At 45.7% G+C, this 23,157-nt stretch overlaps 2 protein-coding genes across 2 annotated transcripts; one reads left to right on the forward strand and one right to left on the reverse strand.

The window, feature by feature from the left end:
- Window positions 1-1,508: 1,508 nt before the first annotated feature.
- LOC125548695 (LEC14B protein-like) lies at window positions 1,509-11,142 on the reverse strand. The gene is made up of 10 exons (XM_048712250.1): window positions 10,776-11,142; window positions 10,120-10,544; window positions 9,884-10,003; window positions 8,926-9,003; window positions 8,642-8,812; window positions 4,089-4,166; window positions 3,563-3,735; window positions 3,298-3,453; window positions 2,193-2,253; window positions 1,509-2,093 (listed from the first exon to the last, which is right to left on the reverse strand). The coding sequence occupies exons 2-10, from the start codon at window positions 10,477-10,479 to the stop codon at window positions 1,875-1,877; spliced, it is 1,416 nt and encodes a 471-aa protein (XP_048568207.1). The 5' UTR covers window positions 10,480-10,544; window positions 10,776-11,142; the 3' UTR covers window positions 1,509-1,874.
- Window positions 11,143-11,152: 10 nt separating this feature from the next.
- On the forward strand, window positions 11,153-18,593 carry LOC125548683 (membrane-bound O-acyltransferase gup1-like). Its single transcript, XM_048712242.1, has 19 exons — window positions 11,153-11,479; window positions 11,576-11,631; window positions 11,720-11,901; window positions 11,990-12,038; window positions 12,718-12,821; window positions 12,918-12,982; window positions 13,606-13,676; window positions 14,122-14,181; window positions 14,608-14,721; window positions 15,154-15,278; window positions 15,366-15,417; window positions 16,280-16,342; window positions 16,555-16,664; window positions 16,980-17,072; window positions 17,171-17,252; window positions 17,631-17,708; window positions 17,872-17,947; window positions 18,042-18,091; window positions 18,166-18,593. Exons 1-19 carry the CDS (start codon window positions 11,335-11,337, stop codon window positions 18,199-18,201), a joined length of 1,611 nt encoding a protein of 536 aa, XP_048568199.1. The 5' UTR covers window positions 11,153-11,334; the 3' UTR covers window positions 18,202-18,593.
- The last annotated feature ends 4,564 nt before the right edge of the window (window positions 18,594-23,157 follow it).

Consider the following 23,157-nt stretch of genomic DNA (forward strand, 5'->3'; position numbering starts at 1 on the left):
CCCCGTGTCTCCCAAAGGCCATCTACTCAGACGCAAACGGCCGGTTGTATCCTCGTGGACTTGCCCTTCGTCACATAGTAACTCAGTACTTGCCCTTTTTCTCTCCACTGGTAGTTAATTGCTTCATCTTGTCCAATCACAGAAATGAATGGCCCACTTAAGGTGATGTACCATAAAAGATCTCACTAAATATAATATCCAAGCAAGAAGTTTTGAGTTTAAGATCCTGCCAACTTGGTATTAAAAAATATGCGGCCTACATCGATCCATGCCCAAGTAGTTAAAAAAGACTAGACATGTGTGTGTGTTGGTGGTGTGTGTGTGTGTGTGTGGGGAGGGGGGGGGGGGGGGGGGGTTGAATTATTGGTTCGAATATTTAGACAAATTTACTAGAGCATTAATCTATAAAGTGCCCCTGTTGCAAGTGAAGGGTGGTGAAGGTCTACACCATGATTGATCCTACTCCCATTCTACCGACAATTCAGTATGGCATCATTGATAGCTCCAACAATGCTGGCCATGGTGGTAGCAGTGCGCAAATGCAGTTGGCAGACAGTGGGAGCTAAAGGAATTGATGGTCACGGTGGGGTGGTAGCTAGTAATCTTTGCTACGTTTCATCAGCAGGACAAAAGAACAGAGAGGAGTTAAGAGGTGAAAGATGCAATTGTAGCTGCTGCTAGTGGCCATGATGTGCTACCACATAGGTTGAATGCCATTGTGAGAGTCCTTGTTTGGATTAGGATGCTTTGATTAGGTTAGTGAAGTGGAAGTGAAATGATATGCAATGACTGGGTAATTGCAACTCTTTTGGTGATGCTGCAAAGAAATGATGCATTTGTTATCATATTTGTGCAATTTTTTCAATGAAAGTTAATAGAAGTCAGAGGAAGTTATTGGCAATAGGTTCCTATCCTATTAAACATCATCAAATCAATACTCTTTGCCCGTTACCCTAAGACAGTATTTTGCGTGAATAATTGCATGATGCCACCCTCGGCGAATCATTGCATGCACGCGCAGTACATCTAAAAATTCCTACACTTTCACCTCGCTAAGTATTATGTTTTGCAACTTTACCAAATTGGTAGTTGCACATGAATGCACAACTAGCCCTAAATTGGCAACATGTAACACAAAAGAAGTAAGAACCACCAAATTGCCAGCCTAAACATCATTATGGTCGCATACAACCACCAAATCAACCACAAACCCAACGGTCATGACTGATTAAGGCACTAAACCCCTACCTATTGTGGGAGGGTGGAGCTCTCACCATAGTTGAGAGCAGAGCAATGCTTGCCCTCCACGGTCACCCGCACAATCGCTGGCACGACACCACTGTTTGCTCTTCATCACCCGCGTGATCGTCGGCATCAATCAGGTGAGCCTGACGCCATCGCCTGCCTGCCAACCACCAATGTTCACAACTCACAGACCTCGAACACATCAATGTAACTGGAAGAGCAGGGACAATATTTTGAGGATGAAACCACACCCACAGGTCAAGTTGTTGTATCACCAGCGTTATTTACTTCTGTATGGCAACAGAATGCACATGCATTATTAACTTACATAGTTACAATTCTCTCAACAACAACAAAAAAACTTGTATAGTTACATATGACTTTGTCACTGACACCACCTGATCAACTGCAAACAAATTTACAAAAGCAACGGCTACATCTTTGTTTACATCACTATTTTCTATCAGTGACAGCAAGAGGAGCACAAGTTGCCTCAGATATACAATGCATGACTGCTTGTGCTTATATTGCCATATAAGCACATCAATCATAAACTGCCACGACCCAACACCGGGTGCATCACGAGCTCGCTCCGGCTCTGCTTACTGCGCCAGGTCCTCTGCAACTTACTACAGGGCAAAAGAGAGCCCGTATGTCTGGTCGTAAGGGCTAGTCCTCTGCTCGTCGCACGTGAGCACCGAGGGGTCCTCGTTGTTGCCTGATGCCTCCCACCGGGCCAGATAGCCGTCCCAGGAAGAGCTTACGAGCGTTGGACGGTAAGGATGCCAGGTGCAGTCTCTGATGATCGAACCGTGCCACGAGAGCTTCTTGACGGTCGCCCCTGTTACCTGCACGAGCAGCAGGTTTGTAGTGGATAACAACAATCTGCAAACAGTGAAGTAGGCATGCTATAATTTGGAAAATGTGGGAAGATTGGATTTACATACCACATCGTAAATATGCACTGAATCATCACTTGATCCAGTGTATATGTACCTCTGGCCCGTGCTGCAAAAGATAACACAAGAATTAAAAAGAAAACAATGAGGTGCTGCAAAAGATAACACAAGAAGTAAAAAAGAAAACAATGAGGTCACTTGCGTGGTTACTAGTTACACATGATCTAAATGTCTGTTGAAAATGCTAATTTAGATGCACTGTGGCTAATAATGTGGCATCATCACAAGTTTGATTTCAAGTGGGTACAAACTATAGCAACCAATGTTGTTGGGAACCTAGAAACAATTGAATTAGGTTACTTTGTCCATGGTCCACCAGCTTTTTCACATGGCGATCTCTTGTTGTGCAGCCTACAGGTCAATACTTAATACTTGCAAGATCCATGTACCAGAAGTCCTGACTACCAGACATGCTTTGTTGGCCTCATACCGCCAGTCGTGGCCGGAGTGCAATGCAATGCCAACTTAATTGATGAAGAGGAGCAACCAACAACAGCAAGAGACACTCTAGTGTTTCTTTAGACATTTACGTACGGAGCGGGAAGTACCAAATAAATCAAACATCCCGAACTCAACTTATCGTGTATATTCGTTTTTCAAGCAACCAGACATGATTTGCTTTTAAAAATGCAATCTGATAGGACCACAACTGAATCTTAATTTTAGTGGCCCTGCCTCCCAGATCTGGATCGCAAGCCCAATCCCTTTTTCTCTTTTGTTCCACAGACAAACAGACGCATGGGAGTGCGCCACCTTAACATACGCCTGAATCTGATGGAGACCAAGAACAAATCCACAATTTTCACAAAGTTTCTACTGAAGCCCACCCAAGATTTGAACCATGGTGGCTGGAGTAGTGCCCCCACCACTCCATCACAATGCCAAGAGTCGCTTTCTGGATCACAGGCCCAATCTGATCAGATCACACCAAATACTCCATACCACAAGACCCGGTAGGATCATAGGGTAAACCCAACAATCCAGATTAAAGTGCTAATAACCTTTCCAGCAATAACAAAAGCCATGCTAAATTAGTTAAAAAGCAAATCCAAATTTGAATGTGACAAAGCATAATCCCTAATTCACTCCTAACCTGTGCATTGGAGAGAAGTAGCAGCGGATAAGTGTCCGCAGAACTGAATGACCCCTGTATGTTGCCAGAGATAGATCATTTGGATGCTTATAATATCTAGCGTCTGACGGGAACGACATCCATCTGTAGTCCCAGTCATACAATCTTGGTTGTCGTCTGTGAAAAAGGTAGAAAATTGAGAAATACACAAAATTGGGAGTTGTCATGGTCGAATTGGACTAGAACATTGTTAACGTTATGTACATATGTAAAACAAAAGCATCACCCTTTTACGGTGGCGGACATCTTTCTGATGTCCCAAAGTTTGATAGTCTGATCCTTGCAGTTGGAGATTAGATAACGCCCATCACCACGGCTATCAATACATGTAATCCCATCTAAGTGACCTGTCAAAACACCTGCTGGTTTCTCTCTTACAAGGCAACGCCTATCCCAGACCTAAGGGTTATGAAGTATCGTTAGGCTAATGCAAGAAGGGATAAAAGGGTGGAGCATATATAAAAGGTTGATCAACTTCCAACAGGCACTCAATTGTTTACTTTTGTAGCAGAATCTAAACAATAACAGGCACATTCTGCTCTTTTAAAGCCATCGGAAGCATAAACTTATGCTTTATTAATTACTCTTCAAGTCCAGCTAGGCAACTACATTTATTATACACAAAGTGTATTTTAGTTCTGTTCACCACCGAATAAACTAGAATATAATTACTAGATAGTCATATTGAAGCAAAATAAAAAGAAGGAAGTTTAGTAAAACAGCAATCTAGAGAAATTAACAAGAATACTGACCTTACAGAGATTATCATCACTTCCAGAGTACAATAAATTGCCACTTTCATCAGCAAAGGTGACTGTGTTGACATCAGACTTGCAGAACCAATGGAGAAGAAAATGAGATTGTGAAAAACGAAGTATTACTAATTTACTCCAGGGCATCCAACAATCATATGAATCTTGTACTGCTCAAGCGAGGATGGTTCTAGCTTTGACACCATCAGTACATCATCTACATCCATGTGATTCTAATTTTACATAAAGTCCTCTTATGTAAAATGTAATACATGATTATGCATTAATGCAATGAACTGATGATCCAGTGGTTAGTCACGATACTCCCATAAACCTAGAATACCTCAAACCTGGAATACATACCCATCATGATATACTGTGATGGAAAAATGAAAACTATGTTGCAAACAGTGCTATTTCATTTTGTTTCTTATGTTTCCTCCAAAGCATTTCATCAGTATTCAAGATGGCAGACTCACATTCAATGAAACCGTGTGACTACTTCCAACTTCCCAAAAGAAAGTACGGAAAATCTCAAGGTACAACATAGTACACTTTTATGATGAAAGGATTGAGATATACGGAAATCCGCTTTGGCTCCCGTCCCGAGCACACTTGCACATGAAATCTGGACCATGCAGTCCTCTTGGGATTTGCAACGCACTGTGTATTTCTGCATGTATAGCCAGCTTTTATAGTCATTTCCAGTCGTTCGTGGCCCACACCTGGCTGGCATCCTACTTAAATGTGACAATGGCTATTCATGGAAACGGCGCAGATGGAATTTTACATCCTGGTCTGACATGCTAGACTTTCTGGACGGACTTCTAGCAGGAGCCAAGCTAGCAGTTCGGCAATACTGAAAACTGAAATTGCTTGAGTTAAATGTTCCCCTCCAACCGATTCAGATTTTGGAAGCTCACAAATTGAATTGCTATCATTGTATGAGACTGCACAGATGGAAAATTCCAGTGAAAAATTGAGTGTACGCCTAGGCGCGCTTAAGCGCTGAGGGGAGGCCTACCGCTTCGCTTTTGGGGTAAGCGCTGAAAAAAACGCTCGGACGCCTAGGGTTAGACAAAGGAAAGCAGGGTGAGAGAGACATAGGAGAGCAACGCGACCTTGTGCCGCCAGATCTGGGGCTTTCTTCCCCGACCTAGCGCTGCTCTACCTCGAGTTTTCCTGACCTTGCTGCTAGTCCTCCCTCCTCCTCCCTTATCTCGAGCTCCTCCTCATCTAGGCTGGAGCCTGGTGGCTTCTCTTCCCCGACCTCGCTGCTGCCAGCTTTCTTCCCCCTCCCCGACCTCAGCTCCTCCTCATGTCTCCTTCCCCAACATGCTTGCTATTTTAGGCTTATATATACATGCCTTGCGAGCACTTGGAAACCCGCTTCCTCGCCTCCTCCCGTGAGCGTCTAGGAGGCTTACCCTAGCGCCGCCGCCTCCCCTCCCCTCTTCTCCACTTTCTTGCCGTCACCAGGGGCGTGCGCGGGCGAAGCCCGTGCGTCGCCGGCGACGGCGGGACTCCTTCGTCTCCTCGCGCAGGGGGTGCAACGCGGGCCGAGATGCGGCGCTAGATGCCGGGCGCGGTAGCGGTGCGACAGGCAGCATGTTGGTGGTGACGGCGGCGGCGGCTTCGTGGCGGCGCGTCCGGATCCGCCTCTCACGCTGCGGGTTGCGGGCGGCCTGGGCCGTGGGAGACCTAGGCCGTGGGCGGCCTCTCTCACCGTGGCGCGATGGTGAGGGGGCGCGTGCGGCAGCAGTGGAGTTGGGCAACACTCGTCCAGTCGGGCCCTTGCGGCTGGACGGCGGCGCTCGGCGCGGGAGGGCCTCCCTAGTGGGCTACTTTGGATGCGGCTGCAGGTCAATTTGGTATCCCTCGTCGGTGGGCATGCAATTGCTGGTGGCCTCGCCGGGATGTGTGCCGGCTGCCATGGTAGGGCGACACGGAGGTGTGTTCCATGGGGAGCTCGGTAGGAGGGATGGGTGGCGTCAATGCGGTCGCGTCACCTGTCGCCGGCACAAGGGTGTGCCGGTCCGGATGCGTCCGCTCCTCCTCCCCCCTTCCTCGTGTTCGGCTGGGAGCTCGGTAGGAGGGATGGGTGGCCTCGATGCAGTCACATCACCTGTCGCTGGCACAGGAGTGTGCCGGTCCGGATGCGTCCGCTCCTTCTCCCATATGGGTGGCCTCGGTCGCGGACGTGTTGGCGCAGGTCCGCCGATGTTCGGGGCAGAGCGTCTGCTGTGGCTCCATCGGTCGGGGGCTACCGGTTGGGCCAAAGCTAGGGACTTTGTGTGGTCTCGGGGTTGTCTGGTTGCAGGGCGGCGGCTCTGGCGGTGGGAGGCGCGGCGTTTGGGGGTGGAGCGTGCATCTAAGGTGCAGGCGGGCAACCATGGCCACGCGGGTGGCGTGGTTGCGGGTGGTTGACAGAGCTAGGGTGCGACAGAGGGGGTGAGCGCCGGGGTACACCACTTGCTCAGTCCTTTGACTGGCCGACAGTAGCGGCAGCCTTGACGCCTTATCCTTCTTGAAGGCTCCGTCGTGGCGTTCCCTCTCCTGTCATCTTGCTCCGGGTGAAAACCTGATCTTCGGGATTGAGCGGTGGCGGCTATCCATGGTCGTACCCTTCTGGGAGGCATCGCTTTTGAGTCCTGGCTTCGTTGTTGTCCAACTCACCTCCCTATTGTGGTTGCTCATGGTGGAGGTCTCCGTCGGCCCGAAGTGGTCTTCGTCGCTCATCTGTAGTTTGCTTGGTGGTCGGTGGGGTGGTGTGTCGGTGCCCGACACCTTTGTATATTGCCTTGGGTGTGTGTTTGTATCGGTCTCTCGGTTGTAATTGGTGATAGTTGCTTTATAATATAAAGGCAGGGAAACCCTTTTTGGTATACATGCCTTGCATGCTATGAAAACTGATTTTGGGTGTCCTTGTTCCTGTCCATATGACGTCCGTACATAATGCTTAAGAGCACCCAGGTGCCGCTTATGCTGTCATTGAACTAAGCGGAGGCACAACGCTCGCTCAACGCCTAGCGCTTAAAAAACCTTCGAAAATTCTCTACACAAACGGAGCTAATGGAAAATTCTACACATCACCACTACAAGATAAATCTCTTCTCACCTTGCAGACCTTCTCTATAGACGCACGAGCACATATAATAGTTGAACGCATGCTGAAAGTAATTGTTCACACCCACTAATAGCCTAATTGGCATGCCGTAATGGTTTCTATGGTATGTCATGACATCTCTACAAAATTTGTCCTCACATCGACTTTGTCATCTCCACGCTCAACCTGCTCTTGCCGTACCAAATTCCAAACCCAATCTCCTAGGAGTAGAGGATGTAGAGGTCGTATGCTTCACCCAACGAATCGAGGGCCGTCTCTAATGTCCGGCTCTTGGTATTTCAATTCTCTTACCCAAACCCCTGATCGACCTCTTGAGTAATCCGACTCTGTTGGCACATTTCACACAATCACATGGAGCAGACCTAATACGTCAGCTTGTATCCAACATGCTTCAATTCTGGATACTAATTTTCTCCGAAGGAAACAGTGCACACATGTTTTTAACTTTCAGTCCAGCTAACACATCAAAAATGAACTGCATATTTACCATTGCTAGAACAAAGAAAATGTCTCTTGATCTTGGAATGGATTTTTCATTTGCATGTAACGTGCACATTGTTTTATTTCTACTTTGCTATGCCAATCGCCAAATGAATCGAAGATATACTGATTTTTTTTGCGGGGGAATCGAACATATACTAATATCACCGCTAAAGGACCGAAGATACTTCTGAATTAATATGAGCTACGTTTTAATCTGAAATCACATACAAAAATAATGACTAGACACTTGTAAAAACAGGCTGCCATTGACTGAAGATAGGGAGCAGTACTTGACTGAATGCCTGGCGAGCTACAAATAGAGTAGTTACAACTTCCAAGTACTCGATTATCACTTTTCCGGGCGATTGCCCAGATTCACTATGAATTCCAGTGCTCAGATTCACAGCTTCTTCTTCCTCCTACTATGTGCTATTCGTTTGCTCCATCAATCTAATCCAGCTCAGTTTCCGGGCCATTGGTTATATTTGTGTGATACTGTACCATGGACGGTCCAAGTGCAAGGGGCTGCCGGCCTAACATCGCTACAGGCTCTCATAGAGTTATTGGTCCACAGGACGCCTCCGCATACATACATCTTATCTCTACTATTCATTATTGCTGGGACGTAGCCAGGTAAAATACAAGAGATGCAACGCCGAAGACGGCACAACCCTTACATCGCCAAGGATGGCACGACCCAAAGAACACGTCAACACCACAACCCTTTTATGATGTTGTTTAGGAATTTTAAGTGATGGTGATTCGCTTTGACCTTTGAGGCAATAATTGTTCTTGTGTGGATAACAAACATTTTTTTTAGGAATCTTAAACATGGTATGGAATGAGATAGCCGAGACAACATGGAATGGAATGAAAGAAAGAATAAAGCAGCCAGAGAAATGATTGAACCAAGATGCATATGGCTAATCGAGTTATTTCATACCGTATGAGCACGGATACGGTCTGACACTTTATTTCCTCCAAGATCATAGACATATATTGAACAATCATTGTTCCCAACAACTACTTCTCTACCATCTTTCGAAAATTTCACAGAGAATATCCCGAAAGAGTATTCATCGTTATCACAGAATTTCAAACCATCGTGAATTTCCTGCAGAAAAAGAAAAAAATTTAAAACATGGATTACGTGCACATCACTTACATTTTATAAGTACGGCATGACCACATGAGCATGCAGTCATAGTTTCAGAGTGTAGAGCATACAGTAACATTAGCATCCGATTCCCTTCCAGCATTCTGCACATTCACAATGTGAACAATAGGCGACAAACTGGAATAGGCCTGTGAAGGATCGAACGACTTGAGTGAAAAATGAATAGGAAAGCATATAAACGAGCATGAAATAACCAGAATACAACTTGATTAGTCAGCAAACAACTGCATAAAAAAACCTAGAAAGTACACCTCAAGGAAAAATATTCCAGATAAAAAGTGAGTGTTGTGTATAAATTTGATTTAACTTTCAACTTAAAATGGTAATGTAAAGTAGCAAACCTTGAAATGACCGATTGAGTAAATGCTATTAAAAAGCAATAGACATCGTTTGACATCGTGGTGGCTTTTCAAAAGCCTTGTTTTAGGGGATTAACTTTTATTCCCGCAAAAGAAAGGGGATTAACTTTTATTTTTGGATACAGTATGTCTTCAAAGCATTATTTCAAAGTACATAGCGAAGTATTGAATATGTATAGCAATTGGCCAAATTTATGCCTAATTTAATGCGACCATCTCCATGCAATTAACATTGGTACAGATACCGGTGTGCTGCACACCCGAGAGCCGAACGTCTGTGTCTGAATCCAAATGCACCACAAAAATATCTTAAGGGAAAAAACTATTGACCTAACAAAAAACTATTGGACATGGGCTGTTGCGTTCAAACTAAACTCTAAGAGTTGTAGTCTTGCCATAAGTGTTGGATGTAATGGCCTAGTCTTAGGCTTGTAAAAAATGATCGACGCATTGAAACGCAAGCTTCGCGTTTTCTTGAAAAAAAGTGCAGACAAATGCCAGTACTATAAATGATCTGTTTTCCACAACCAAGTAATGCAATCAGTGCTTCAATCTTTAACTATTCATTTTATCTATGTCCAAGAATTATCGAGAAAAATAATGGTTGATCCAACCCAAGGGAGAGAATATGGAAGCAAAACAGACTTACAAGATATCGCTGGTCAGGGGAGAGAGCAATATCTGAAACCGTCCACCTCATACTTCTGCAGCTTATGTTCTTATGAACCTTCCACCCTTTATCGACATCGTAAACTCTGATGCGGCTTCCCTTATCATCAAATTTAGGAATGTAGAGAAATATTAGCCACACTTGCGGCACAACTTATCTGTTCGCAGGTTTCCATATGGGTCATCTAAAGAAGAAGAGGAAGCAAAATCACCTACCCTAAACCCGGCAACGAGCAAGGAGCCATCGCTGGAGAACTGCGAGACATAGGCCTCGCTATCCATGTCTTCGACGCACCACGGCCCTTCCGACGGGAGGTGCTTCCCGGTGGCGTAGGCGCGGTCGGCCGAACAGAACCCGCCGCCCCCGGAGCGGCCGGACTCCCTCGACGACACCATCTCGAAAGCCGAGAGGCCCCTCTTCCGCTTGGCGCCATGGATGGCGGCGCGGGTGCCGGGGCACGGCTCCGACCGGACCCGGGTGAGGTGGGACACCTCCTCCTCGATGGTGAACGGCTCGGGCTCGCGCTCCACCTCCTTTGCCCGCCGCCGTCCCCGCAGTCTCCCTGCCGCCGCCATTGCCCCACTCACCAAAGGGCACACGAACTGCTCCTCAACACCGGCTTTGGCAGGATTCGCGCTCGCTGTTGCATCAAACGTCCATGGAGCGGATCAATTCAGGGACAAAATTCGGATATCAGCGTGATTACGGAACACGAAGCAGGCAGGGTTTTGTTCAACCCCGGACCTTCCGCCGCTCGAAATTACGACGGGATGATGGGTAAAAAAAATCTAAAAAAACACGGAGCGGATCCTGCTCGTCCGATTGCGTCGGCGGAGCGCGAAATCGAAGCGGGAGGCCGGAGAGGCAGTACCTGGATTCGATTTCGCGGAGTGGCCGGCGAAGGAAGAACGGTGGGGGGAGTGGGGAGGGGAGGGGGAGGGGACTAGACTGTGGTGAATGGGATGGGATCGGGTTGGGATTGCGGAGAAGGGGAGGGGCGTCTCTGCAAAATACGGGTCCCGCAGTCTCGTCCCGCTCTCCCTGGCGCGTGGGCCCGGCGCGTTGAGGGAGTGCGCTGACGTGTACGTGCGCGCTCCGCGGGACGAGGGCGAGGATGAGGAGGTGGACGCGTGGCCGTCGTGGGGTCGCGCCACTGACGTGGCCCGCGGGTTGGGCCGAGAGGTGGGACTGAAAACGTAGGCCCGCAGAGTGCGTATTGCCGCCCTGAAAGCGGAGACTGGGAATACGCCTCTATAGCTTCAGTTCAGCGATGGCGGCTTGACGGGAGGTGGTTTTGGTCCCAAGTTTTTTAGATCCGACGGCGAGGCACAACCCCGCATCTCCCCCGCCGGCGACCATCAGGGTCGGCCAACCGCGCCGTCCCGCCCCGCGGCCCCATTCCGCCGTAGATCCTCGCCGCCCGCGCCTCTATGACCGTCCCCGGTTCGCCGGTTTCTCCCGGTGCAAGCAAGATGAGCAGCGTGCCGTGGAAGCGGCTGGAGCTCGCCGCGCTGTGCGCCTACGCGGTGGTGTTCTACAGCGCCATGGTCCAGAGGTCGCTTCGCCTCGCCCGCGGTACCAGCCATTCCCACCCCCCTCCGCCTACTCTTCCGTTGACACCATCTCAGTGCTGCCCGCCATCACATCGCATTCTTCTCTCTTGACGCGCAGATTACTCCGGGAAACTCTACGGCCTAAGAGCTGGATCAATCCCCGGCCGTCTGAACGTGTGTAAATTCGCGCCTTCACTCTTTCAGTTCACCTCAAGGATTAACAAGAGCCACCCGGTATGATTTCCTCGTGTGGATGTCGCAGGACTCGTCTGACGCGCAATGGAGAAACTTCCGTGGGAACTTACCTATTCTCACCGTTGTAATGGCTGCATTTCTGATCGTGGCGAACGGGCTGCGATACGGCTGTAGCTTGAAGGGCAGAGGGGCCTCGTTGGTCTGGCTTATATTGTCCCTGATCTATCTATGCTACCTACATGGTGCTTGGTAGGCGACCGACCGATCCTAGTTTTATGCCCCTTCTCTCTCTCTTTTTTTTTAAATAAACGTGCTAACTTGTTTACTTATGTGACAGTGTTGGCTTCATTCTTGTAATAGCAGGGGTTAATTACGCCATAGTCAAGGTCGGTGCTGACATTTTTTTATCAAAGCTATTGTTCTGACATTTTTTCAGTTGTCTAAATTTTTCTCGTCTGTTGTCTGTGTAAGCATATAAAGATACTTTTAGGAAACGAATAATGGAAGGACATGGTAGGCTAATTGGTTCACTAGCTGAAACTCTTGTTCTGAATCATCATCAGTTAAAAGCAACCATTTGTTTCTAGTGGCTCAAGTTCTTCTAGAAACTTTGTCTAGGCACAATACTTGTTTGGTTGGTCCGCTGATGTGTGCATTTAAGTGCAAGCCTGCTGTCTTTATTATTCATGTTCCATTCACGAATGCAAACCTGTTAACCATAACAATTACTCCATTTAAGAATCGAGTAGTTGACATAGTGAACATGGTGAAGAAAGCCAAGCTTACACCTGATCTGCTATGTGAGTCTACATCATCTACCAGCAAGTGGCACCATCAGTTGAACTCGATCATGTAGGCTGCAGTGACCAAATTGATTTCTTCTTTCTACAGGTATAGGTTTGGTTAATGGTTATTTGATGAATCTACTAATTGCTAAGCTAAGAGAATGGTCAAAACAAACAAAGAAACACCATTTATCATTTACTTTGTGAAGCATCAGCACATTTGGTCTCCTGATATGAATCAAATTAGCATCTGTTGTTGATCACAATCTTTTGTTTGTAGTTATTTGCTCGATATAAATATTGCACTGGCATCATATGGAGCTTCAACTTAGCTATGCTTACACTTAACCGGGTCTACGAAGGCTATTCATTCTCATTGTTCGGGTGAGTTTTTAATGTTGCTGTATTGCTTCTTGCACTTTCCCTTAGTAAGATTCCTTTTCATTTAGGTTCTGATGATATTTATGTTCATATAAATAGGCAACAACTGGCTTTCCTTGATAACTATCGGGGTACATTTCGATGGCACATATGCTTCAATTTTGGTACGATTTCCATGTCGTGTTTGTTACTTGGTTTGACTCTGATTGAAAAAGTGTTGACAAATTTTGCTGTTGATGCTTACTGTATGGAAATGTAGGGTTACTCTCACTTGAAATGGTAGTTAGGAGGTTTTGAAAGGCTTAAATTCTGGAGCGTTGTTTGTGTTGAATACTTGAATTGCAAAACTAGACTTATAAGCAGTTCATGTAGATCTCATCTAGAGACCATGAGTTATTACCACATGAACTGTGTTAAATTATATTTTTCAGTTGGTAGGAACAGATTCCTCAGATCTCAGAGTTTCGAACCGATGAGGCAGTAAACTTAAGCTATCGAATTACATGGCTACTTTCCTCCCCTGTATCAAGTCAATGAACACCGTTTCGTTATGGTTGCTTTTGTGGGATCAAGTGTCATAGAACTTGACTACCTCATATAGAAAACTGTCCTGCTGTGTAGGTTTGATCTGGCTATCACAACAGTTACTTCATATATATAGTTCATCATACTGTTTATGCATCATATTTTGTGCCTTTTGTGTTTCTTCTAATTTGTCTGGATTGTTGACATATGCCGTTATCATCAAATTTGTTGTTTTGATGCCCTTCTCCATTTCATGTGACAGTTGTATTACGGATGATTAGCTTTGGATGTGATTACTGCTGGACACTTAGTTCGTCTCACTTTGATCACAAGGTACTATGTACCCTGATAACTTAGCTTTTTGTCCTATGTTATGCATATTAAGTTTTGTATCCATGAGATGCTTTAAAATACACAGATAGCTAGAAACAGGGTTTTTCTAATTTTCACACATTTATTAAGTAGTTTGGATTTGAAATCAAGCTAATCTCGTGAACACGTGGATGTACATCCAAATTCAGATGTGAATTCTAGTCCAAGAAGTATTTGTGGTGTTTTCAACTACTCAAATTCGAACTTAAATTGCCAACATTAACTCTCTAAAAAAATTCGACTCAATTTACTTCTATGAAAATGACAAGAAAGATCCTTCATTTTGTTTTTGACCATACATTGGACATATTTATATCCCTGTCATAGCATCATCTTCCATTTGCACAGCACAGTATCTTGTCTTGTCACATACTGGACTGTGCTGACATGAGTACTCTTGGTACAGAAACACATGCAGAAATGTGAAGTTTGTTATTCCGGCAAGACATGCTACTTTGCTTTGCAGGTACTTCATTATTCCAGTTTATTCGTACCAGTTAAGTTAGAATGTGTATTATCCAGGTGATGTGTAGTATGGCAGTGATAAAAGAGAGACCCACTGTTAGTTTAGATTGTACTTCTTGAGTTTGTCTACAGATTAGGTGTTGACCCATGGAAGAATGGAACTGGGAATTTTATTTAGAGATGTTGGTAATTTCCAAGCATAAATGAATGGTCGATGTCCTGTTGGCCTGAGATTTACCTGTTATTTTCTATAGGCAGATGCATATAAAGCAGGTCTCAATATTACTATTCCCTTTTCTCCTTTTTGCACATCATGGCATTACGGAATTTCAAGCCTCGGTCAATATATTAAACATGTCTTTATCTCAGATTGAGTTAATATTCATTCTTTGTGTCTGGTGATAAGATATTACATTGTTCTTGGCAGGAGAAAGGACTCAGCGTTGACAAATACACATTCCTAACATATTTATGCTACCTAACATATGCTCCACTCTATATTGCTGGACCTGTTGTAAGCTACAACGCATTTGCAGCTCAGGTTAGTCTTTTATCCAGGTAGTTTTCTGTTGTAGCTGATTTGTCTTATTTAAATTTCGAAAGCTGAAAACAACAACTTGAATGATTTTTGGTTATGGATTATGATTTACGAAAGGATTTTTTCACATTACTTGATTCTTAGGCTACATAATCGAAACAATACATAAATAATTTGCAACATTCCGAATGAAACATCTATGAGTCTTAGTAGCTTGAAAAAGGAATGGTAGGTCTTCGGTTCATGTATGGCATCGACCATACATAACACTAACTGATTTCAATTTCGAATTGTACTTGGTGACTTTAAAAACTGTCTTGCAGTAGTCCATAGAAGATTTGATCTGTGTGTTCAAGCAGTGGCTTTACTCTTTGGTGCCACAGAGATCCCCCAGTTACATATTACTAACCGGTTGTTTATGTAGCGACCTTGCAGTTAGATGTACCTCAGAAAAATTATTCAGTTGGGCAGATATGTTGTTATGGACTAAGGTGGATCCTAAATTTCCTTCTAATCGAAGTCATGACACACTTTTTCCATTACAACGCGTTTGTAGTCAGGTACTTCTGTTTATACATTACGATAATCCTTTATTATGATTATCATGATACCCATTCTGAATTTTGAATTAAATACTCTGATGGCAGCCGATTATGGCGGCAGTTGACACCGTTTGAGATCTTCATCATTAGTTATGGGGTAAGATTATACACATTGCAGTTGATATTCATCGGTAGTCACTTAGGGTGAGCGTGTGGCAGTTGATATTCTCACTTGTGCTTATTATTTCTGTTTCAAGCGAAATTCTTATTAATTAAGTGACCTGCATGTAAGTTTTCCATTTCCACTAAAAAGTAAAGAAGTTTCCATTTGCCACTAACCTGTGAATGTTCATGGCAGTGAGGCAAGTGTGATTTTTCTGGGCTCAAGCCCAGTTTTTCAACTTGCAGGCTCAGCCAGATGCCTGGAAAAGCCCAGCAAATTATAACAATAATTTAGATAATGTTTGTTAACTTTATTCAGAAAAAAAGATTTTTGGGTTTGGGCCTGCCTTTTTAGGCTTGTCATCCTTGACACGGCCTTGCTTTTCTAGGCTGGGCCTCTCTAGGCCCTTGCTGGAACCTGCATCAGAGCTTGAACGGGTGTAATCTGAACAGGTTTAGGGCGCGATCGGATCATCGTTTCATGGACGATTACAGGCGTAAAACATCCAGGTCGAAAATTAATACGCACTTCTCGGAGTCAGCCGCTTGGTTGGTTGTCTAGATCCTTAAAAGGGGGCCTTTTTTGCCTTACACCTGGAAAAAGAATACACACCTCCCGCACTCCGTTTCCTTTCCACCCGGATTTTGCGGGTACCCAGTTTAATGCGGATGGAAGAGGTTACGGGTGGAAAATAAATACGGTGGAGAAACAATGAACCAAGCGCGGCCTTAACTGTAACAACATTGCATTTTCATAGGTTTTTGCATGGGTTGTGATGCACTAGACTACCACATTAGTCACTTCTACTATTTCTGTTGTCTCTTTTGTTAGCTAACACACTGGAGCTCCTATGCAGGTGTTGTTCTTTATGTGGTTAAAATTCTTCCTTATTTGGCGCTACTTCAGGTTCTGGTCACTGGTAATACAACATTGAAATTCTGTACTCAATATGCACCATCAGTTCGTTTTGCAGCACTGCATACTTCCTCTTGAAGTGATAACTCTCAGTTTGTTGTATTTTGTGCTAAACTGACTTCACTATGTCCTTTTTGCTGGACAAATGTTCTTGTTTGTGCTGAAATTCAAGTGAACCTAAACAGACAAGGATTTAACCTTAGCATTTTATTACAGGTAGGAGGAGTTGAGACACCTGAAAACATGCCTAGGTGCATAAATAATTGTCCTGACCTGGAGAGTTTCTGGAAAAGCTGGCATGCTTCCTTTAACAGATGGCTGGTCAGGTCTGTGTAGAAGTAGCCAGCTTAAGTATCATGGTACCATGCTAGCAAATTTTCCCGTCTAGTTTACTGTTATTCATAGCATCACTGCACTTTGATGTATATACATATTGTAATGGGATGGGATGTATATAATGATTAACAAATCTTTCCTACTACTTGAATAAAAAGTGCATGAAGTTCAGATATAGTTAATCCCATGGCCCATGCATGGAGCTCTAGAGTTGGTATATGTCTATACAGAGGTGCATTTGCAGTCAATACACAGGCATTGATTAATCCCAGAGTGTAAGTTTCATTATCCATCTCTTGTTGCAGGTACGTTTACATACCTCTTGGTGGGTCTCGAAGAAAACTAATTAGTGTCTGGATTGTATTCACATTCGTAGCAGTCTGGCATGACCTGGAATGGTACCTTTCAAACTATCTCCTTAAGTCTTGTAAACATCCAAGTTGCGAACAAACTTGTGTAACTTACATTGACCATTTGGTTGCTTTCTCTTAAACAGGAAACTTATTTCATGGGCATGGTTAACATGCTTATTTTTTGTCCCTGAAATAGTGATCAAGTCTTTTTCCAACAACTTCCAGGTAATCTCCGAAGGTTATTATTGGCCGCCCTTGCAGTTTATCTGCTTGTTATCAAGTTTCAGATTTTCTGAACCGCTTGCCTGGTGACTAAATTTAGGTTACTGTATCAACTTACTTTTTTTGTTTGGAGAAAGTTGGACACTCTTTAAATCTGAAGTTAAGAAAGACATACAAATTGAATGTCCAAACAACAAAGCTAACATGATGTCTAGGTATCTGCAGTACCACAACAATGTGTGGTCTTGTTCCTTTTATGCTTGATGTTTCAAGTCTATATGTTTGTTCTCTCCTGCACGCATATATCTTTTAGCATTCTTTCTAGACGCTTCAATTTTTCATTGTTAGCAAGTAATACTTCCAAAATAACATTTCCTGCAGGCAAAAAGTACCCTTGGGCGGTTCATTCATCGTGAATTATGTGTAATTGCTGGTGCTGTGACAGTCAGCTCCCTTATGGTACTTCCGTCTTTATATTTGAGTGTTAATTAGTCATGATTTTCTGCACAATCTTGAGACATGGAGAGATTATGAGCTACACACTAGATTAGTCAGCTAGGAGTACTACTTACCTTCTTGGTTGTAAGCAAACTGCTGGTCCTGACATGTCCAATGCTTGTAGGTGGCAAACCTTGTTGGCTACGTTGTAGGGCCGTCAGGCATTAAGGTTCTGATGTCGCGGATGCTCCACAAGGATGGTGAGTTATATGTTCACATCCATTACTTGTAATACAGTTTCGTTGGTGAAATGTACACAAACTATGTAGCTAATACATGACTCCGTTTCTGCAGCCCTTCCTGCACTTGGCATCATATTCTCTACTTTCTATGTGGGCGTCAAGGTGATTATTTGCTAATAAATTCTTTTGAACCCACATAAATGGATCTTCTCATTGTTTGTTAATCTTATTTGCAGCTTATCTTCCATATACGGGACGCTAGAAAGACTTAACGGGTGACAAAACAACTAGGCGGGTTTGACTGTGAACTCGGTGACATTGCAGGCATCGTGATAACATAGCAGGCTTCCACCACTGCTTTGTTGGCTTTGTTTGACACAAGCAAAAAGCTCATGTAGGCATTGATCTGGGATTCCTTTGTTGTAGGTTAGGGCCTAGTATGCCTGCTGGTGTTCTTTCCCTGCGTATGATCTTTTGAATTCGGTTGGCCTGGGGTGATATTGCGGAACGTATGCTTGTAACGACGATTCCCATTTTGTTGCTTCAATGCCTACGACCAGCAACTCGTCGTTTCTAGCTACTGTTTATATTCGCACCAATTCAGCGGAGTCACTTGGTTGTAACTTGGACTGAAGATGATAATGCGAAAAGGTTTGCAGCGGAATCCAGAGTTATGTAAAACTTGGCAGGTGAAATCGTTTGTAAAACTTGGATCAGCGTTTCCGTTTCAAATACCAGCCTGTTAGATTAGCCATCGTTTAAGTGTTGTCCAGCAAAGTGTCGTGTGTGAAGTGTTTTCATTCCAAATATGGCTAGTGTCTTTGATCGTTGTTGACAACTGCTGTAGTAATAAAGATGAGCTTTTGCCTTTTTCATTGACAAAAAAAGCCAAAAGCCTCTAAATAGGTGCTTTTTGCTTAGGCTCTTTTTTGTTAAAGTGAGAAAGATGCAAAAGCAGAAGCAAAAACCCAAGCAAACAGGACCTTAAGCAAGAAATTGTAGAGGTTTTCCCGCAAAAAAAGAAAAGAAATTGTAGAGGTTGGAGAGCAAGCGGGATAATTTATTGCCATCTTGAAAACTCAAGTCTTGCAGGGAGCAACTAGAACCTACACGAACTTTGAGTACTATCTTTAATTACTAGTACTCCCTGTAGTGATCTAAACGTTTTTATATTTCTTTACCGGAGAAAAACCGGGTAGAAGAAAACATAAAGAACAAATAGGAGACTGATAAATGTTCAGGCATAAAGGGAGCCACCAGAGAACTATGGTGTATCTTACGACTGATATTTTCAAGACAAACATAAAGGGAGCATTGTAAGTCAAACATAAAGGGGGCATTACAGACTTACAATAGTTCTCTGATGGCTTGACTTACAATAGCTTGTAATGTCAAATTAGAGAAATGTGGTAAAGTTGTCTGTAATTTTGAGGAAGATGATAACTAGCCTGACATATATATATATTACATACATAGACATGACACAATAATACGTGGATCCGAAAACCTATTTGACACTAAGTACAAGCTCAAATTTATTTATATATGTTGTCTATATATATCATGGGGTACATTCATTCAGTAGGTACCAACCAGAACGGCGGTCGAACTGGCATCATATAACCCTTGTGCCTGAAAGGCCGCTGCACCTGTTGAGTCCCGTCGCCGACGTCGATGACATGCAGAAAGTTCTCAGTAATGGCCATGTGATTCAGAAAATATATGCAGTTGCCTCGCAGACCACCACCACCAGTGTGATAAGCAGTGGAGCACGACGCCCCGAAACTGGAGATCCCAATCCTATCTCCACCAAGAGAGTAAGGAACGCTCTATCATCACCGATGCTGTCCACCTTGCGCCACGCCGGTTTCGAGAAGTCCATCCTGTAGACCGCATGCTCCGCTATCTTGTGCACGTTGTCGCCGTCGAAGAAGATGACGACGAGGAAGAGGTCGCCGCAGGATTCAACCAAGTAGGTCGCCGCCGTCGGCATGCTCAGCGGCAGATCGACCATGTCGACAGCTATGGCGTCGAGCTCCGGACTACCATCATCATCGTTGAAACGGATGAACCCGAGCTCGTCGCCGGTCATCTCGTAGTAAATCTTGCCGCCGACGGCCGCCATGCCATGGCACTTGGCCATGTTCTTGTCCCGGGGCACGTCGCCGTCGAGGAACACGGTGAGCTGGTAGCGGTAGCTGTCCCACCTGCTTGCCGCCCCGATGCTGCACGTCCACATCTTGCTGTCGTCGAGATCAAAGACCACGACGACGGCGCAGCCTGGCTTCGCGGTGGGACTGTCGGAGAGCAAGCACTTGCAGCGCAGCGGGAGCGCCTCCTCCAAGGGCGGCAGCCGGACCCTCTCGCCGTCCTGAGGGCGGAACAGGAACGTCTGCAGGGAGGCAGGGTCCAGCGCGAGCACCCAGCCCTGCGGGGTCTCGAAACACCGGTGGTCTCGCATCACGCCGCCGGCTGCCGCGCTCGAGGCTTGGCTTGAGATGCTGTATTGCGTCTGCGAATCTTCGGCACGGGTTCCAAGATCGTGCACGAGCACCGGCAGCGGCAAGATCGCTGATGGTTCGCCTTCCATCTCCATCGATCGGCGAGAAAAGACTGACCGGATTTTCGTGAGAAGTGCTTCCGATCTACAGTAGGAGCTAGGATGCTCTCGCCTGATTGCGATGGCTTCTCCTTGATTCTCTGGGCGCGCTTATGTAGGCACGGGACTGCTAAATCGAATTGAGTACTGAGAGAGACTGCATTCTTCTCGGAATCGGTCTCTTCTCTCCTGCTCTGCTCTGCGGTGCGAGGCTAATGAGATTGGCAAACGCACAAACGAATTGGCAATCCGATACGAATTCGTACGCTGCAAAGCTCTGCCGCGTCCAGCTCGGTTGAGGATTGGGCGGCATGTCCAGGGGAGCACGGCGCCGGCGGGCAGACTGGCCCTGACACTTTTCTCGTCCACTAAAACCGCCGGCGGGCGGCGGACTGGACCACGAGGGATGGAGTGGGGCGGGGATGTGCTTGGGTCAAGACACTACTTTTTTTTTAGAACCTCAATAAGTCCCGAAACGTTCGGAATTTAAGCATGCTATATAATCCGAACTTTTTTCATGGCAACTTTGATCAAGATGTTGTTGACAAACATGGCAATTTTCGGACAAAAAATCGACCTGAAACAAAGTTGTTATGTGTTAACAACTAAAGTTGCCACCTCTTAGCAAAGTTGCCATCAAAAAAGTTCAGGATGACATGCTTAAATTCCGAACGTTCGGGATTTATCTATTCCATTTTTAAAAACTGGTCAAAGATGCCACTCCATCGGTCTCATGATGTAAGACATTTTTTCTTTTTCTTTTTTGAAACTTCAAGACACAAACAACGGACGAAGATTGGATTCGAATAGATCTATCAAAGACAACCACCGACCGAATCTTGCGAGATCCACCGAAGACACACCTTCACACACCCTGTGACGATGCTAGATGCATCATCAGAGAGGGGCTAGATAGGGAGAACATTATTTCATCTTCAGGGAGCCGTCATTGTCTCGTCTTTCTAAGCAGGACACAAACCCTACAAAGAAACATCTAAAAATGAAGGTCTTTCACTGGCAAAGACCAGGATCCATGGTGAGCCGCATGCCATGCCGAAGGGCAATGTTTCACCGAGACGGCTCTGCACTCTTCTGGGCCACACCACGACCAGCATCACAAATAGAGACAACCAGGACACTATGAGGCAACCAAACCTCAAACTTCATCGAAGGGCACCAAACTCCGAGAGCTCACCACCACCACGAGCCCCCAACAGAGAGGTAGACCAACAACACCAGAATGGCCAAGGCAAAGACCGCTGCAATAGATTAGATCCACCGCCACAACCAGACACCCCAAAACACCCACCATGCTTCAACCGAGACATCAAAACGACCAATAGCGGACCAATGACTCTAAGACAATGCCTCCAAGGAGGAAAGCGACATCGCAGATGTCGTCGTCATCCAATTTAAAGATAGATCTTAGGCTTTCGCCCAGAGCACACCAAGAGCGGTTGACGAAAGCTCACATGCCCGATGGTATCACCATCATCGACGTCGACCAAGTCGGCATTAGGCTTTCGCTTGAAGCGTCATGATTGTGCCTCACCTCGACACACTGTCCTTCGAGTCCGGCACATGAGCACAAGACTTTACCACCCTCCTTGCAGGCCATGATGAGCGTCCTCGCCATGTCCAAAAGGAGACCCTCTGCAAATGCAATCATTCACCTCGAGCACAAGAGTCAATGGAAGGTAGGATCGGTCCTGACCGCCGCACTGGTACGTCTATCACCCGCCAACCGCCACCCGCGCAAGCCCTTGCCCCTCCCCACCGTCGGAATATGTGGGTAGCACCCTGTTGTCGTCGACGTGGACACCTAATCCCCCACCAGCGGCCAAAAATACATCCACCGCCATGAACCCAACCACGCCGTCCATAACCACCACCACCATCCTCATGACCAGCCCGTCCAGTTACGGCCACGGTTAACGTTGGCTTAGCCGAGCCCGGGGTGGTCATATCCGGTGATAAATGCCCCCGGCGGCCAGCCCGTCCAGTTGCGGCCACAAACAACCGTTAGCTTAGCCGAGCTTGGGATGGATATATCTGATGAGAAATGCACCCGACAACCAGATGTGTGGTCCCCAAGAGTGGGCGCCCGTACCTCGTGTGTCAGGCCAGAGCCCAACTACCAGCCCGCTCCCGCCTCACTTCCACGATCACCTGGCCACCATGCCGAGTCCATTCCCGGCAGCCGCCACCAGCCACACACTCGAGGGATGTCCACTTCCACCTTGCGACTGCTGATGCAGCGCCTCGCCAACGTCGTCCCTGAATCCAGTTGAGTGGCGACGGCGGCGAGAAGAGGGAGGGCTGTGGCGGCGCTATGGTTTCGCCCCCGAGTCACCAGGGAGGGCGTCACGGGGGTCCAGTATAGAACAAATTTTCATCTGATTCCCCTCATTCTATGGTATTGGCGTTGGTGAATCTCGGGTATGATCTTTCTCGAGACTTGCACACAATTCCCTCTTTTCCCAACGAATCCGCGTTTAGGGACATGTAGTTGTAATTTTAGCCATGGTCTTTCTTAAGACTTCCACTAACACCCGTTCTCTCTGTAAATGTATATAAGACGTTCTTTTCTCGACAAATGCAACAAGACAGAAAACGTTGGTATTTACTT

The sequence above is a fragment of the Triticum urartu genome, chromosome 1 (genome assembly GCF_003073215.2).
Source record: "Triticum urartu cultivar G1812 chromosome 1, Tu2.1, whole genome shotgun sequence".
Lineage (NCBI taxonomy): Eukaryota > Viridiplantae > Streptophyta > Magnoliopsida > Poales > Poaceae > Triticum > Triticum urartu.

What these genes read in the sequence shown, in the direction of transcription:
- LOC125548683 (XM_048712242.1), top strand. Translation starts at nt 11,335, where the DNA reads ATGACCGTCCCCGGTTCGCCGGTTTCTCCCGGTGCAAGCAAGATGAGC. An exon ending in TACAACGCGTTTGTAGTCAG is followed by an intron (nt 15,279 to 15,365) that starts GTACTTCTGTTT and finishes CTCTGATGGCAG; the next exon opens with CCGATTATGGCGGCAGTTGA. An exon ending in GTCTGGCATGACCTGGAATG is followed by an intron (nt 17,073 to 17,170) that starts GTACCTTTCAAA and finishes TCTCTTAAACAG; the next exon opens with GAAACTTATTTCATGGGCAT.
- LOC125548695 (XM_048712250.1), bottom strand. Translation starts at nt 10,479, where the DNA reads ATGGCGGCGGCAGGGAGACTGCGGGGACGGCGGCGGGCAAAGGAGGTG. An exon ending in TGCTCGTTGCCGGGTTTAGG is followed by an intron (nt 10,004 to 10,119) that starts GTAGGTGATTTT and finishes TTTGATGATAAG; the next exon opens with GGAAGCCGCATCAGAGTTTA. An exon ending in AATCGGATGCTAATGTTACT is followed by an intron (nt 8,813 to 8,925) that starts GTATGCTCTACA and finishes CTTTTTCTGCAG; the next exon opens with GAAATTCACGATGGTTTGAA.